Source organism: Podarcis muralis, chromosome 4, assembly GCF_964188315.1.
Source record: "Podarcis muralis chromosome 4, rPodMur119.hap1.1, whole genome shotgun sequence".
NCBI lineage: Eukaryota > Metazoa > Chordata > Lepidosauria > Squamata > Lacertidae > Podarcis > Podarcis muralis.
In genome coordinates, this window is record NC_135658.1 from 83,732,495 (window position 1) to 83,750,999 (window position 18,505).

At 41.6% G+C, this 18,505-nt stretch overlaps 1 protein-coding gene across 5 annotated transcripts in view; it reads left to right on the plus strand.

The window, feature by feature from the left end:
- NALCN (sodium leak channel, non-selective) overlaps positions 1-18,505 on the plus strand; it is a 191,095-nt gene that overhangs the window by 98,884 nt on the left and 73,706 nt on the right. For all 5 annotated transcript variants that reach the window (XM_077927683.1, XM_028728202.2, XM_028728204.2 and 2 more), the window contains 2 exons: positions 4,709-4,840; positions 8,560-8,727. In XM_077927683.1, the coding sequence (XP_077783809.1) occupies positions 4,709-4,840; positions 8,560-8,727 (300 nt within the window). The remainder of the gene's footprint in view (positions 1-4,708; positions 4,841-8,559; positions 8,728-18,505) is intronic.

Here is an 18,505-nt window from a genome sequence, read left to right on the forward strand (position 1 = left end):
GATCAATCTTTGTACCCCCCAGCAAAAAGAACAACTTTGGCTCCAACGACAATGGGTAGATCACTGCCAGTTTTTTTTATACTGTGAGTAGATCGCAGTCTCTTGGGAGTTGGACAGCCCTGACCTAAGTGATTTGCTGATTGATTTCAGTGTGTCCGCTTAGAGCAAGACTTAGTTGGGTGTCAGTTCTTGCAGCAAAACACACACAAACGAAAACAACCACTTTCTGCACAATTTCAAATTGCAACTTGTGAAGGAGGAAAATGTGTTTTCATTTTTAAGGAAATGTCACAATAAAGTTCCACTTTTCTTGCTAAAAGCACCAGTAGTACGCTAGCCAAGCAAGCACCATGTGTGCATTGTACTCAAAGCCGGAGCGGCAAGCCTTAGAAAAATACTCCCCGCTTTGGTGTAGACATCCAAATCACTAGAGTCATGTAAGCATGATAAATAGCAGCACGATATTGAGCTGTTTTTGTTCCATTTTCTTACAAGAAGGCCTTTGTGATTCTTCTTATTTTGCTGACATGATGGTTTTTTTTTCTTCTGATATTCCTTCTATCTTGTGTCAACCACACTAGTTCCTAGGAAGCTCAGCCTCACTGCTGACACTCGTATTTTGCATTTCCTTTTGCAGATTCCTCTGTGATTCCTTTGGCTGATTTAGAAATTTGCAGATAAATACAGAAATAAAGTGACAAGGAAATAAGTATAGAGTAATATCCAGTGGCATATGAATGTACTTCTATTTGCACAAGGAGACTTACCCTTCCTCTCCTCACCCCTGTTCTGCCCCCAGATCTGCTCTACAGGGTTGAGAGACCCTTTGGAGCAGATTTTTGGAGCCTGCAAAGGGGAGGAGAGGAAAGGGAAGTCCTGTTGGGCAAGAGTGTTGCACAGTTGGGTGGAAATTATTGGATGTAACCCACAGATAACGGCATTGTGGGAAAGATATAGAAATTCATATATCCATGAACAAATTATGGATGGATGTAGGGTAATCAAATCACGGAAGGCAGGAAAGCAAGAATTCACATTGCTAAAATATGTCTTGTTAATACTAAATAAGAGACAAATCTTCATCCTCATCTTTCTAATAATTGCTCACCCAGACCTGTTATATGTATTTGAAATATCAATGTGTATCAAAATCTGTTTGAAAACAAATGTCAAAAGAAAACATGCGATGCAATATAAGAAATAGAACACAGAGGGTAAAGCATGATAAAGAGTTTATAGACTTTTAGACACAATTTGATGTCCTGAGCATAGATTAAAAAACACACAAGCTGGTCTTATTTCAAGACAAAATGGGGGGGAAAGACATAATGATGACACAGATTTTGGAAGCCTAAGTAGATGGTACCATTCTTCAAGGTAGACTAAGGCAGTGATGTAAAAGCCTTAGAGAGCCAGTGTGGTGTAGTGGTTAAGAGTGGTAGACTCGTAATCTGGTGAACCGGGTTCGCATCTCCACTCCTCCACATGCAGCTGCTGGGTGACCTTGGGCCAGTCACACTTCTCTGAAGTATCTCAGCCCCACTCACCTCACAGAGTGTTTGTTGTGGGGAGGAAGGGAAAGGAGAATGTTAGCCGCTTTGAGACTCCTTCAGGTAGTGATAAAGCAGGATATCAAATCCAAACTCTTCTTCTTGTTAATACAGACCTGGAAGGAACTGGTGAAAATATTGTCCTACACCTTCCAAAAGCTGGAAGGAGACTGAACAACTTAGAAGGTAGTAGATGACGAACCACATGGAACTCCATGATTGTGCTTTGTGCTTTGATTTGGGTTCTGACCCATATTACTCCAAGCATGTTTAAAAAGTGGAAAAGGTCAATTCTCAGGATTTATAATCAATTTTAGTAAGAAGACTCACCCACTCACAGAATGTTGTGTTGTATTTTAGATTCATGGGGTTCTTTTAGATTGTCAACTTATGGGTAGGGACTGCCTTGTTTTGGTTCTATGAAAGCTGCTCTGGCTGAAGAGTGGAGTACAAATGCTCAAAACAAAATAAGATTAAAATAAAATAAAACCCACCTATTATTCCCAGAGTCTACATGACATTCTGGATTATAGTGGATCTGTTTTACTCCAGCTGTTTTAAGCCGATTCAAGCTTTATTTCCCTGGGGTGGTTTTCATTTAATCCATAGAAGATGGAGCACTCAGGGACAGGGTTTTGATCCAACTTCCTCACCACCTTCTAGCTGTGCTTAAAATTGAGGTCATGGGTTTCCAAATATTCATGCACCATTTCAGTTGCAGTCCCTGCCTAAATTAAACAAACCTTTGGCAGACTGTCTTCCCTTCTATGAATTTCTAGTTTGGTCACATTGTAGGTGCCCTTATTTATTTCTCAAAGCATTCAGATTATTAAAAGTGGCTTATTACAGGTTGACATATACTTTTGGGGATATTGCACATTTAATCATCTGCCGCATGTCCTCCAGACAGGGAACAATGTCACCCTGCTTTTCGCATTAATAAATGACGTGCCATAGTATCAGAAGACTTGTTATTTGATACTTCAAGCTACAGTTCTAACTCCGCTTTATCTCGGAGCACTCCCCATTGAATTCAACAGGACTTACTTCTGAGTAGGCATGGTTTGTGCTGTTCTTTCAGAGTAAGTCTCCGTCCATTGCACTGACACTATACAAATATGTGCGCCTCTAATTATAACCTTATTTACGTGGATGAGGGCTCAGGGAAGGTAATCTGTGGTTCAGTATTGATACTGTACAGTTTTTCCCCTATCGTATAGATTCCTGGCACTTACACCAGAGCATTGCTTTCATCTCCTCCCCATATTGTTTAAGAGGCTCTTTGAAGCACTAGAAAAATACAGTAATTTCAGAATGAACAACACCTGGCAAAACACCTCTTTTCTCAAGTTTTTACAATAGCTTCCCACAGTGCGTGCTCTGATAAGCTCTGAAATCCAAGTGGCACACAGCTGATCAGACAACTGTTCAGAATATTGTTTGATTCTATTTTGACCAAACTCTGTTCACACATTCCACTTGGGTGGCATAGTATTGATGTGAGAGCAAAATTGACTCAGGGGTTTCGAAATGAGTGACTTTTTTTCCAGCCAATGAATGCATTTAAAAATTCTATAGTATAAAAAGTTCAAAATGGAAGAAATGTAGGCCTTAGAATACTGCATGTGGCTGGGCCAGAATTCAAATAAATATGCTGATTTCTTTTCCCTCATGGGAATTGTTCGTGGCAAAACAGGGGGTAGGGGGAGAGGTGTAAACAAAATGTATTTCTCCAATGTTTTTAATGTCTGTTCACAGCCACCTAGGTTTTCCTGTCTGCTGCTTCTCCAGGGTTGTTTTCATTTTCCTTTTTTCATTTTCTTTACAGCATGATTCCAGACAGGGATGATGTAGTGAACAAAACATTATCAGTGCGATGTAGCCAGTCCAATTTGGCTACAGCGCTAGACTAGACTGTAATCAACGTATATACCCAACATGTATTTGACTAAGATTTATGGCTACTCCTAAAAATATCTGTTCTGTAATCTGGAGTGAATCACAATATAAAGATACAAAATGCATAATAAAAAGAAAAACAAGAACAACCCAATAACCCCACCTTCTCCCCAACACATTTTAAAAGGGCATCAGATGTCAATCATCCAAAGGTCTGGTTAAAGAGGAATGATTTTGCCTGACACATAAAGGTGTATACTAAAGGCGCCAGGCGAACCTCCCCAGGGAGACCATTCCACAATCCCGGAGGCCACTGCAGAAAAGGCCATTTCTTGTGTTGCTACCCTCTGGACCTCTCGTGGGGGAGGCATTCGAAGAAGGGCCTCGGAGGATGAACTTGGGGTGTGGGAAGGTTCATATTGGCAAAACCTATTTGGTGTTTCGCAACTTTCTGACTAGTTGCAGGACCTTCGCCAGACCTAGCAGAGTACACGCAGAATCCACAGAAGCAATTGGCAACTTGGCTGCAGACAGGATAGACGAAGCAGGAACCAGGAACTTGTAGTTAGGTGTTTATTATATACAGTGGACTATTTACAGGAACAGAACACGGATCTTTTGCTAGCTCTCTCTGACACGACTCACAACTCCTGCACTGACACAGAACTACTGAACTCACGAACTCTGAACTACCAGTTAGTAGGCCATTAATTATCACTCCCTTGAGAGAGCTTGACCAATCAGGGAGCGGTCTCCATGTCTCTGTTATCTCCAGGCAGACTTACTCCTTCAGATTGCCTTCTGGCTGGCTGCCAAACCTTAATTGACTCTGTGTGAGTAGCTGCACGTACACAGTTTCCCAACAATGGGGAGATGCTCAAACCACCTTGCCCCGGGGAACAACCTGGCCATTGAATTCTGCGCTAGCTGAAGTTCCCAAACCACCTTCAGAAGAAGCCCTACGTTTAATGCATTGCAAGAATCGAATCTAATATGGGAGTTGCTCTATCCCCTTGATCATTCTGGAGATGCCAGAGACTGGACCTAGGACATTCAGCATGTAGAGCATGTGATGTGCCTGTGGCACCCTTCCCTGGAGGTTATAGTTAAAGAAATTTCATGGTGATTTCTAGGTTCCGTATTCCTAGTTGCTGCATCTGTCAGTGTAGATAATCATAATTTTTGCATGTGATTAAAAAGTTTTTGTTTTCCTAAAGGAGAGAATCCACATGGTTTTTTTTTGTTTTGTTTTTCTACAGAGAATGATGAGGTCCTCAGTTTTCCATATGTTTATCCTGAGTATGGTGGCAGTAGATGTCATTGTTGCGGCTAGCAATTATTACAAGGGAGAGACTTTTAAGAGTCAATACGATGAATTCTACCTTGCAGAGGTGAGTGCCTTGAAATTGCCACAGATTTTCCTCAATAATAAAAAAGGTAAGTGAGCCCAGGCGAATGTCAACCAATTTTGAAAGTGTGCCATTTTGTATTATTATTATTACTCTTAAAGCGCAGTTAGAATCCTATACCGATTTGTTCTTTTCTTTTCTTTTTTTCTTTCATCAACTGACAAGTTTGCCCCGCACTTTTCTGAAAGAACATTTCCTCACACAAAATCACAGTAATAATGAGCTCAGACAGGAGGGTACTATCAGCAGGCCATACCCTTGTTTTATTTTATTTTTTCATAACAGGAGTGTAGTAAACGTAGAGGTTGGGTAAAATCATACCTTGGTTCTTTTATTAAAAGGGGGAAAAAATAATAATGTCACACCACAAACAAAGTTAAGCTAATTTTAGGAAACCGCTTTTGTGTGGGAAAATATTTATTGCTTCAAAATGCACTTCACTTATTCCTTAACCATGGCCTATGTAATTCCCCTGCACCAATATCGCCTAAGTCAGTAGCAATATTTAACAGATCTTTCATGTTCTCACGACTTAAATGCACAGCCTAGGTACTTTCTGCATATGTGGAATTTTCCCCTTCTCCCAGAAGAAGATGGACCACTTGTAGTTATTTAATTACTAGTCAAATGCCCTTCATTACGACAGTGAGGATGTATGTATGTGGACTCTGGTGTCAAGGATGGAAATAGGTTCTGTTCTTGGAGCATCTTTGCAGTCAGTATACACAGTACTTTCATTGTAAGAGGGAACGTCAGCAAGTAACACACCAGAAAAATCCTCATCATTGCACATTGCCCTGATTAAAATGCCTATTTGCAGAATATGATAATTTGCTAGTTGCTAGCGGACCAATTCTACTGCCACCCTTCCCTCACATTCACACAAAGGCACCTATTGACACCCTTGGTATTCCATAGGTCCTGACTATACGCCTTCGTCAGACCATGTTTTGCTTTGCTTTTTTAATTGCCCGTTTCAGTGCACTTTGCATAACTGCATTTCTAGCAAGCTCCCAGAGAATACAGAGACCGCTGCTTTATTCCAGGTACTCCCAGTTTGCTTTGTGGGACACAGCATTAAAAAGAGCGGTAGCGATAATAATATATATGTTACAGTACAGAGTCTTACGCACTGCCATTTTTCAAACAGAAAAAGAAAATGGCACATCAAACACTACCCTGCTCAAACATGAACAATTTGGAGTGCATAGGGTGATTGTCTCCTAGAGCGTTCTTGTAGGCTGGGTGGAAAATGTGCTTCTGGGTGACATCCCACACACTCCGCTTCCACAATCCCCTCCCCACCTTTTATAGTTCCTGAGAGGCATAGCTATTCTGGCACAAAAAGAGGTGACAGCATGCTGAACTGCAATTGTTCGAGTTACCACTTCACCACTCTCTGCTGTGTCAAGGTCTCCTTTATTACATGGCTAACAAGAACTACTGAAACACTCACCAGGGGTGCCAGCTTGGATTCAGAGTCTTCTCTTGTAAATAATGATACTCCTATCTCTAGTCTTTTTTTAAAAAAAAAAAGTCAGGTGTTTTTAAATTTAACAAAATGTTATGCAAACCTTTAGTGGTTTTGAGCTCCTTTGACAAGCATATAAAATGCAAATCATCCAGCCCACACAATTTTGGAACACATTAAAATAGGTTTAACTCTGTAATTGTTAATATTCTCATAATGGAACAGGGAAAAGTGTCATCGTTCTAGAACACACTTTCACCATGATAGGTAACATTTGGAGAGCTTATGTGGGAGGAAGGGGTTGACAAAAATGTCCACGTTTCTTTGGGTTTTGTTTTACATGGATATATTTTTGATGCATAGCGTTCATGTGTCAAGTGGCTGCTTTGCAGAAATTGTTTTGCTTGTCATATTTTTATCCTGCTTTTCAAATACAACTATTGTACCCAAAAGCAGCTTACAAACTAAAAAGACAAAGAGGGAAGAGGTAGAGGAGAGAGATCAGTAAAACCATGACAAAAATGAAGTGGTGATTGTAAACAGGCTCTTATATCTAGTTGGAGGAAATCACCTAGATGTTCCCTTGCTGATGTGTCACAGTATGTTGCTCATGCATACATTCTCACACTGCAGTTGCAAAAGAAACCCTCAGTAGTTTGTGTAAACCTTGATGTGTGAAATCACCCATGTATACCTGTATTTTTGCATGAAGCGTGACAGATACTGGGCAGAAATATGAATCAAATTACTTGAGATAAAGGTCTGTGTAAAAAAAAAAACAACCACCTTTGTTTATTTTAAATATTGACAGGATAACAAGATTTGATATGAGAGCAAAAGCCGTATAAATGAAACACAAAACAAAGCCCCATAACAGTGGTAGCTGTAATAAGCAAAAACATATTTCAAAATATGGGACACGGGTGGCGCTGTGGGTAAAAGCCTCAGCGCCTAGGGCTTGCCGATCGAAAGGTCGGCGGTTCGAATCCCCGCGGCGGGGTGCGCTCCCGTTGCTCGGTCCCAGCGCCTGCCAACCTAGCAGTTCGAAAGCACCCCCGGGTGCAAGTAGATAAATAGGGACCGCTTACTGGCGGGAAGGTAAACGGCGTTTCCGTGTGCTGCGCTGGCTCGCCAGATGCAGCTTTGTCACGCTGACCACGTGACCCGGAAGTGTCTCCGGACAGCGCTGGCCCCCGGCCTCTTAAGTGAGATGGGCGCACAACCCTAGAGTCTGTCAAGACTGGCCCGTACGGGCAGGGGTACCTTTACCTTTACCTTTATATTTCAAAAGCTCTCTAAGGAGCTAAATTTTCTTTAAAATGCTTTGCGTGTGAAGACCGCAAGACCCCCCAAAGAAAGACACAGTTGACACCAATATTAGTTTAAGGTTATTGGCATAATTTTTGCCACAACTTTATTGATTACAGAATGTGAGTTGGTTTGCTTAGGCATTGGTTCGACTAGCTGCACCGACACCTCTGGCAGGCCAGCACTGACAACTGGACACTGGCAGAAGTCAGGAAGGGTAAAAAGACTGGGGGAGCATTGGTCTTACCACAGACACAACCTCACCCCAAAATGCTCCCAGCCGCTCTGGTGTGGCCCTAACCCCTAGAAGGGGATCAGACAAAAGCATAGTGAGCACCTGGATTCCTTTAACGGAATACCCTATTGCACATTGGGAGGGGCAGATGTGACAACCTCACCTCCAGCACACCTTGAACCAATGCCTAACTGCCAAACCTTACAAAGTTGTGACGATTTGCTACGCGGCAGGCGAAGCCCAAGTGGCACCAGCCAATCAGCCAAATGGGAAAATTCCTACCGGGCCCCTTCCCCAACAGCAGATGACCCACAACAGCATATCAAGGTCATAGCAAGATTCTAAATATAAGGAGGGTGGGTGGGGGATCCGATGCACGAGGCGCTAAGAGGAAGCTCGACGCAACATGGTCCCCCAGCTGCAAATTCTATCAACCCCATTAGCCAGAATTGCCCCAGCAACCGAGGGACCCAATCGGGTTGTTGTGGCTATCCAAACAATCCCACCCACACAAACAAGTGAGGTCAATATTAGTGATCTCACTGCAACACGTGGCCTCAGTGATGAGGACACGATTTACCCATCTGATCGCTCTGAACTTGCCCCAGGGAAATAGAAGAAGCATTTCTGGGAGATCTCCGAATGCCTGATCCGAAGACTTCACCCCCTTCTTATATGTTCCCCCAGGTTGCATTTACGGTCCTGTTTGATCTGGAAGCTCTTCTGAAGATCTGGTGCCTGGGATTTACTGGCTACATCAGTTCATCTCTGCACAAATTTGAGCTACTGCTGGTTATTGGAACTACTCTTCATATTTATCCAGACCTCTACCATTCACAATTTACATATTTTCAGGTACTGTTTATAAGGGAAAGATGTGATTTGAAATCATACATATGATTAGGTAGGAGTAAGTTCCATTGATGTTTCAGGTTCATTGGAAAATAGCCAGTTTACCTACTTTATAAAGGTAAAATTAGATCGTATGTGTAGTGCGTGGCTGCCGTTGATAGCAGAGTCTCCTCTCTCTTTCTGCCCCTCAGTGCTAGTGATCTTAAATGTATGGCAGGATGCGAGTGCTTTTTGAGTTTCCTTGGCCTGCAAATGGCTGACATGGAATGGGAATGGGGTTGAGGTTGGGGAAACTCACAGCAGCACCATCTTGTCATCTCAGATAGTTTAGCTGGCCAGATGTTATGAAGGATAGAAGTGGAGGAATTATAAATCTGTTTGCTTTCAGCAGTAGCCCATACATTAGGGCTGCCATACGTCCGGAATTTCTCGGACGTACCCAGGATTTGTCGATCAAAAACAGCGTCTCAGCGCAACTTTTGAAAATTGGTTAAAATGTATGGGGAAACCTGGGCATATCGGAAGTGTTGAGGGGTGGGGGTTTTTTTTTGCAAATTTTGTAAAAAAAAAATAGCTTAAAAACTTCATTTATTTTGGAGATTTTGCAAAAGAAGCTCAACAACTTTTGTGTCTGGATTTTCGCTTTATGAAATACGGCAACCCTGCCATACATTACTCACATCTAATTGGGTGCCACAAGAGCTTTCTAAAGCTCCAGTGAATATCATTGTCACAGTTCTAAGCCCTGTAAACAAGGGCCCCTCCAACTGTCATTTTTATTGTGCATTCAAAATTATTTGTGCTCATGATGGTATCAGAACCATTATATGTGTTTCCACTTTGAATTCTGTTTGTACCTGCAGAGGTTTTGGAGTGGACATACTGCTTTGTAGATGCATGACTTGGAGCAGGGGTCAGCAAACTTTTTCAGCAGGGGGCCAGTCCACTGTCCCTCAGACCTTGTGGGGGGCCGGACTATATTTTTTTGGGGGGGGAATAAATGAATGAATTCCTATGCTCCATAAATAACCCAGAGATGCATTTTAAATAAAAGGACACATTCTACTCATGTAATAACACGCTGATTCCCGGACCATCCATGGGTCGGATTTAGAAAGCGATTGGGCCAGATCTGGCCCCCGGGCCTTAGTTTGCCTACCCATGACTTTCTGCTGAAATCTTGTAACTTTTCATGATGTAAGTGTTTGAGTGGAGGAGGGAAGGAACCTCACTTCTGTTGCACTATAATGCAAGAGTACTACTGAAAATGGCAATTGGGGCAGCATCACTGAACAACTCATAAAGTGGAATGATGTTTGTACGGTCCAATATAAATCCACCACTACTGCACTGATGACATGTTACAGAATACACCCACAAAGTAACACTAGTTTGGAGAGGTTCTAGCTCTCCTGTCTGCCTGAAAATAAAAGACATCTTCAGATTGTTGGTGCGCATTGAACATAACACTACAAAGTCAGTCAGTTTAAATTCCCAATGATTAAAATGGGAGCGTTAAGCATGCGTTAAAATATTTTCTACTCCAGTCAGTGGACTTTTTTTTTATATAAAAAAACCTATTTTGGCTGCATTGTGCTCCAGTACTTTTTTATTTGAAGGTCATGAAGATAAAAAAATCTAACTGAAACTCTTTTGTATATGTATATTCTTCAGGTTTGGACTGAAGGTTTTGTGCAGAAAGTAGGCCAGCATATGACACTGAAAGCCCCTACATTTGACTTCTTTTGGCAATGGGAAAGCTTATTTAGCATAACCTATGAGCCTGTGTGATCCCTACATTGTTCCTGGAATATATTCTCAGAGCAAAGGAGAATCTATATTGAATTGTGCTTGTGAAGGTGAAATCTCTTACACTGATTAGCTGAGCTGGTACAATGGCTCAGAATTTTAAGCTTCATTGCACATAACATGGGAGTTGCATGACCAGACTCATTTTTGCTCTACGTAAACCAACTGTTGGTATCCTAATTTGGATCGGTGATGGAAGAGGAGGGGAACCTAACATTTTGCCCCATGACACAGCCCTGTACTAAACTAGAAAGCATGGAGACTGAGGGAGGACAATGTAGTAGTAGGCTGCGGACTGGGGCATGGCTGAGAATGATGGACCTGAAGGAAGTATAGGCGGATAATGAGACTTGAGGAAAAGAGCTGGGGAGGCAGGAAACTGAGGCAAGAGGGAGCTAGCAAAGAAGCGGCTCTGAAGAAACTTCACAGCACTTACATTAAAAATGGACTAGGGATTCCAGTCAGCAGAAAGGTGACCAAAGGATGTGGGATGACATAGGCAATGGCCTGAGAAGCAGAAAACTGAGGAAACGATTTGTGGTTGAGTTGGCGCTTGGAAACAGAATGAACTGGGAACTATTGGTAGAAAATGGGCAAGCGAGGGAGGGAGCCCTTCGTTTATTTGAATTAACAAGGCAATTCTTTGGTGAGGAGCTTTCAGTCCTCAAGTACTGCACAATCAACTCTTGCTACCAAATTTTTTGTTTTTGCTTGTTCATTTGCCAGCTAAGGCAGCTGCAACCCTTTTGCAGGTTCGACAGGCACTTGGCATGAGAAAAATATCATTCAGAGAATATGGTTTCAGTGAGCTAAGCCAAAACAATGATTTCTGGAGATAGAAAATTGCAGTTTTCAACCATAGCCAATGAGGCGGCGAATTTCCCTTTTTTAAAATGAAAAAACCTCAACTCACCCTCATGCATTATTGATAAACAAATTGAAATGAATGGCAAGTGATTAATAATACATAAAGGGTAAATAATGAATAGTACAGATAAATCTTTTTAAAACTGTGAACGGGGTCCAGTCAACTGAAAAGAGTCATGTATTCCAAAATTATGGAAATCTGAACAGCTTTCCCCTATTCACTTGGTGATGATCTGCAAAATCCATCCAGAAAATATGTGCTAGCATCAAAACATCCTTGGAACATATAAGGATTCCTTATTTCAACAAATGAGAATTTCCGGAGCTGACTGCAGTCAGAAGCATCAGGCTAGACTACTTGTGTGGCAAGCTAGATTTCTCAAGCATAAAACAAAGAATGACAATCCTGAATAAATCTTTGTTGCAGAGCTCCTGTTTCAATGGGGCCTGAGCAAATAAAACATCAACCCAGCTTCCCCTTGCATTGTGTCCCAAATGTTCCTTTACTGGAAACTGTTATAGAATCATAGAATTGTAGAGTTGGAAGGGATTTTGAGAGTCATCTAGTCCAACCCCCTGCAATGTAGGAATCTTTTGCCCAACGTGGGGCTCCAACCCAGGAACCCGAGATTAAGAGTCTCATGCCTTACCGACTGAGCTATGGATAAAGATTTAAAATAAATAGGTATATCCTTGCCTGTGAAATATTTAGGTTGCCCCAGTGAGCTTTCAGACTCATTTATTAAGTATATATATATATATATATATATATATATATATATATACACGCACACACACACACCTTAATTATAAATGCATTTAACTTGGAAACAAAGATGGATTCTTAGCATCACTTTGCCATTCATTTCTTCAACCCATGTTATTGTCATTTGCTTATATTTTGCCTATGGTGAATGCAAGTGATCATTCAAGGGAGACTTCTTTCCTGGACTTCCTTCATTGTGGATTAGAGATAGTAGATAGATGATAGATAGATGATAGATAGATAGATGATAGATAGATAGAGATAGATAGATAGATAGATAGATAGATAGATAGATATTGCTTTGCCGGTTCCAGGTAAACACAGCTGTGTTTAGATCCAGCATGGGGATTGCATCGGTGGTAGCATCCTGCCCAGCTAAATACAGCAGGGGCCTTTCCTATCCTAACCCCCTGCAGCAGTAAAGATCAGGGAGTTAGTACTGCGTGGCTAATCTCCCCAGATGCTCCAGTGGTTAGGCAAATCCTCGTAGTAAATTCTAAGCCAGGCACTGTTGGCTTTTCCTTTAACCACGGACATGCTCCGAGTCCTTCAAGACAACTGTGACCTTTTTATTTGATATTTGGAAGAAGAAGAAGAAAAGGACACCTGTCTGAAAGTGCTTTAGGAATGATTCTTCAGTCAGTCAGCATCGCAGAGATCCTGGCACACCATTAAATAAAGAATGCTCCTGTTATCAAAACTGTTCTTACAGCCAGCTTCTTCATGAAATTTACTGTGTAAAGATAAAGATGCATATGTTTCTCAAGCCGGAGCATCTGCCACACTGAAAGATTTAGGTCACCTTCTGCAATCCAAGTCTCCTACCGGCAAATGACAGGGGAGGTTGCAAAATGCATTACCATTTGTGCCAGTGTGACAGTTAGAAACCCACCGTATCCATGAGCAATCAAATTCCTAGGGAGTGATGTAACACATCTCTAAATCAACTGGCTCAAAAGATTATGTTCACCTAGATACTTCCGGTGGCTAGGCAAATCCTCCAACATTCTAATATTTATGGTGACAGGTCTACAATATCCCCAGCCAAGCAGCAAAGAGGTAGTTGGGAAAGGAATTCCCATGTTAAACACACCCTGATTTATCTGCCAGACCTACTTTTCACCTTCCTATGCTTCCACGCTGCGCACCAGAGACTGCAATATTTATTAGCTTTTCCTTTATTTTCAATGCATCAGTCACTCTTGCTTACAACTAGGGCTGCCATTCAGCTTGCAAACTGCAAAGAGGTAACCTTTTTTTTACAACACAATTTGTGTGCTCTTGTGTACAAAATGGAAAAGCAGGGGGGAAATCTAGTATTCCTACTCCACACTGGGGGGTTTTATGTATTCCTGCATGGCACGACGCAGCCAAAATGTGCTTAGTTCTCCCCACTGAAATAAAAGGATTTAAAGGTGCTTAACTTTGCTTGAATTGCGTCCTGCATTAATGTGATCTGAAGTTGGAAGTTGGCATGGGCTAGTGCTGAATCATCCCAGCAATGAAAGATAGGTTTGGGTTAGCTGTGCATTCTGTGGCATTTGGACCCAGCCATTTTGGGGGGTCAGGGGAACACTGCCAGAAATGGGGGGTGGGGAATCCTGCAGGGCAGGCTGAAAATGCAGAAGTACTGTATTTTTCGCTCCATAAACCACACTTTTTTCTTCCTAAAAAGTGAGGGGAAATGTCTGTGCGTCTTATGGAGCGAATGCGTGGTCCCTGGAGCCGAATTGCCCGGGGGGGGGGGAAGCAGATCATGCTTAGGGGGAAAAAGAGGGAAGTGGAAACAAAGCCGCTAATCAGCAAGCGATCGGGGAGGGAGATAAGGGATGCTAGCAATAAAGGAGGCTGCCTGGGAGGGGGGAGGTAAAGACAGCAAACTTGCAAAGGCAGGAAACAGGAAGACTAAATCAATGAGGAGAGAAATTAGAAGAAAAGGAGGAGCAAAAAACTGTTCCAGCTAAAGAAAAGAGAGTAAGGCAAACAAGAGGGAAGGGAGTGTTGAAAGGAAGCAGCTGATCGGTGGGATCGGGAGAGAGATAAGGGACGCTAGCAGAGGCTGCCTGGGAGGGGGGAGGTAAAAGCCCGTGGATCCTCAGGATTTTTACATTGGGTCACCCCAAATTCACCATCAGATCACATAGCATGTCCATGGCTACAGCCTGGACCAAAAAAATCACGCATCCACTGTTTCCTGGGGCTGCAATGGTGCAAAAATGTGGTTACAAAGCACAGATCCACATGGATCCTCAGGATTTTTGCATTGGGTCACCCCAAATTCACCATCAGATCACATAGCATGTCTATGGCTACAGCCTGCACCCAAAAAATCATACATCCACTGTTTCGTTCAGAATATTTTTTCTTGTTTTCCTCCTCTAAAAACTATGTTCGTCTTATGGTCAGGTGCGTCTTATGGAGCGAAAAATACGGTAGTATTGCTCTGGATGGATAACAGTAAGATCCAGATTGCGCTAAAAGGACATTCCACCCAACCAGCTCATTCATTTCCAAATAGATTCTTTTGTAAGTCAGTTACTATGGACTATCCTGTCCAGAACAAATAGCTCTCAAGTATTTCTGGAAAACGAAGACCTATTGGCTGATGTATTTGAGAACGGGGGAAATAGGTGCTGCCCTGAGTTCATTGGAGAATTGGTAGGGCAAAACAATATGAAGTTAAAAATTGCAGTGAATATCACAAAGTCATATCCTGCAATGAAACGATTATTCCATGGATGATCTTTAGCATCATGAACAGTGTTGCTGTACATTTTTCCCCAAGAAAGTATAAATGTTCAAGATTTAAAGCCACGACAGCCAATGCAGCAATTAAAAAAGAAAAGAAAAACGTGTAAGTCGATCCTCACACTACCTTAATGATGCAAGCTTCACTGAACTGCACAGGACTCAAAATGCCTCCATCGGATGTTCAGAGCCATATGCACATGAGTAAATGTAGGGACTGGTGGAAGTAAAGAACTTTGAAGATTGCCCTGCCCTTTTCTCTCTTAATGAAAACAAATGGACTAGCAGAATAGTTCCTGGAAAGATTAATGTACTACTTAAATGTCAATTAAGGCAATTTAAGAGGGGGCAGGGGCACCTGTACCAGAACAGTTAAGTGGAAAACTGCTAAAAATCTAAAAGGAAAACAAAACTTTTTTAACACCTAAGGAGGATCTGCAAGAGCAGTTTCGCTCCATGTTCCACCTATTCCATTTAATATTTGTAAGCAATTATTGTTGTGTGATTATTTTATATGTCCCAGGAAGGGCCATAGGTAGAGCAAATGCTTTTCATGCAAAAGCTCCTGGTTCAATCCTAAGGTAGGACTGGAAATGTCTTGTATGAAATGCTGGAGAGCTGCTGGCAGTCACTGTTGACAAGACCAACCAATGGTCTTGCTCCAAACAAGGCACCTTCCTATGTATTTGTCCTAGAATCTCAACTCTGCATAACTGCAGGGCAATGTCCCAATGATGTTCCTTCTGTTCTGCTGGCCCCCAAAAACAGCAACAAGATGATTCTTTAGTTTTCCGGAACACTTCGTAAACATGCAAGATGTAACCAGTAGGTGTAAAAATTGGGATTTTATATCCTGGACCGAGAGAGGAAGCATGAAATAAGGAAGAAGGCGTGCTAAAGGGAAAACTAAGCATGTGTTCCTGAAAGTTCATAGAATTACAGAGTTGGAAGAGACCCCAAGGAAGGGACCCCAAGATAGCTGTACCTCTCTCCTCCCCCCCCCCCACTAGTTGTCATTGATCGGGAGGGTTGAACTGGATCAGGACCTTGGCATTGACCCTTTGTGCTGCTGTCTCAGTGAGCTGCTCCGATGGAAACTTCCGTCCCAAGCCAAACAACTCCTGGTGGGCGGGGGACGTTATATAATTAAACACACAAGGACACTCTAGAACTTTGACACGATAGTTCTATGTCTTGGAAATAGTTATTTCTGAAATATTGCCAAAATGTTTATTTTTTTTTATATATAATATTTTTTATTGCGTTTCTTTTCATAATTTTGTACATTCCAATCCATACAGAATAAATTAAATACAAGAAACAATTTTTTTTTATTTTTTTTTTACAAAAGAAAACATTGTACTTCCCCACACCTTCCAGATCTGCATTCTTTATAATAACCATGTCAGCAATTTGTTACCTTATTTCAAACCTTGTTACCACTTTCAATTATTATGTAACCGTTATTCAATAAATTATATCTCAAATTTGATGCCTTTAAAATAAACATAATATGGTTGGTTCACTTTGTCTTCTTTTCTCTTTTATCACTTATTTTGCCATTTACTTAATCATATTTGCTAAAGCATAACATTTCCAATAACATGCACTATCTTAGGATTCATACAACTTATAATATTTTTGCAACTAGTCTTTAAATTTTTTCCAATCCGCCTCAACCGATTCTTCATCCAAATCTTGGATTCTGCCGGTCATTTCAGCTAATTCCATGTAGTCCATCAACTGCGTCTGCCATTCTTCCAACGTGGGTAAATCTTGTGTCTTCCAGTTCTTTGCAATGAGAATTCTTGCTGCTGTAGTAGCATACATAAACAACGTTCTGTCTTTCTTTAACACTTTCTGGTCCACCATGCCCAGCAGGAAGGCCTCTGGTTTCTTAGGGAAGGTATACCTAAATACCTTTTTCAATTCATTATAAATCGTTTCCCAGAAAGCCTTCACTTTTGGGCAGGTCCACCAGAGATGAAAAAAAGTACCTTCTGCCTCCTTACATTTCCAACATTTATTATCAGACAGGTGATATATCTTAGCTAGCTTGACTGGGGTCATGTACCACCGGTATATCATTTTCATAATATTTTCTTTCAGGGCAGTACATGCCGTGAATTTTATTCCGGTGTTCCATAACCTTTCCCAGTCTTCAAACATGATGTTATGTCCAACATCCTGTGCCCATTTTATCATGGCAGATTTAACTGTCTCATCCTGTGTATTCCATTTAAGCAGCAAGTTATACATTCTTGATAATATCTTAGTTTTTGGTTCTAACAATTCTGTCTCCAAATTCGATTTTTCCACTTGGAATCCAACTTTTTTATCCATTTTAAAAACCTCTTGAATTTGAGCATAGTGTAACCACTGAAATATTGCCAAAATGTTTAAACCCTGAGGCACCGTCCGCTTCTCAGAGGAGGTGAGGCTGATTTTTGTAAATAAATACTTGCATTTAAACTGAAGATACATTTGCAAAAAAGAAAAAGAAAACTGATGTGCTCGCAGTGCAGTAACATAATCATTCTCTTTTGTACAAGTTGCTTACTGTCCGTTTTGTTTTAGTTTAAAGTTTAAGGAATGCCTAATATTGATCATTTTGACCACATCAATGCTTCTGTTTGTTTTAAGGTGCAGTATTTTTCAAATACATCTTTTGTGTGTGTGTGTGTGTTTTAAAAAAGCTTTATATTTATATTTTTAAGTAACTGCACTAGCCATGATTAACCAGAGTATTGTGTTTTGGGGTGAAGGTGGGACATTTTGGATAATACTATATGAGCCTAAAACCACATGAAACCTTGTACACACTCCCCTTGGCATAGGGAAACTCGGCCCTCCAGGTGTTTTGGGACTACAACTCCCATCATCCTTGACCACTGGTCCTGTTAGCTAGGGATGATGGGAGTTGTAGTCCAAAAACATCTGGAGAGCCAACTTTGCCTATGCCTGCACTACACTGATATATAGAACTTAAGAACTGACATATGGTTCTTCAAGATCAAAGCAGTGGTTAGTTGATCTGTGGTCCTGTACAGTGGTGCCTCGCAAGACGAAAAGAATCTATTCCGTGAGTCTCTTCGTCTTGCGGTTTTTTCATCTTGCGAAGCAAGCCCATTAGCGGATTAGCGCTATTAGCGGCTTAGCGGGCTTAGCGGATCAGCTGATAAGCGGCTTAGCAGATCAGCTGTTAAGCGGCTTAGCGATCAGCTGTTAAGCGGCTTAGCGGCTTAGCGGATCAGCTGATATGCGGCTTAGCGATCAGTGGCTTAGCGGCTTAGTGGATCAGCTGTTAAGCGGCTTAGCGGATCAGCTGATAAGCGGCTTAGCGCCTTGGGAAAAGGGGGGGGGAGGAAAAAATCCCTGCAGGAACTCGCAAGACATTTTCGTCTTGCGAAGCAAGCCCATAGGAAATTCGTTTTGCAAAGCACCTCCAAAACGGAAAACCCTTTCGTCTAGCGGGTTTTCCGTCTTGCGAGGCATTCGTCTTGCGGGGCACCACTGTATTTCAATACTTCGTTCTTTTTGAGCCTCACTAACCCTTTTTAAATTAACGTGCTGTAACAATATGCTGTCACA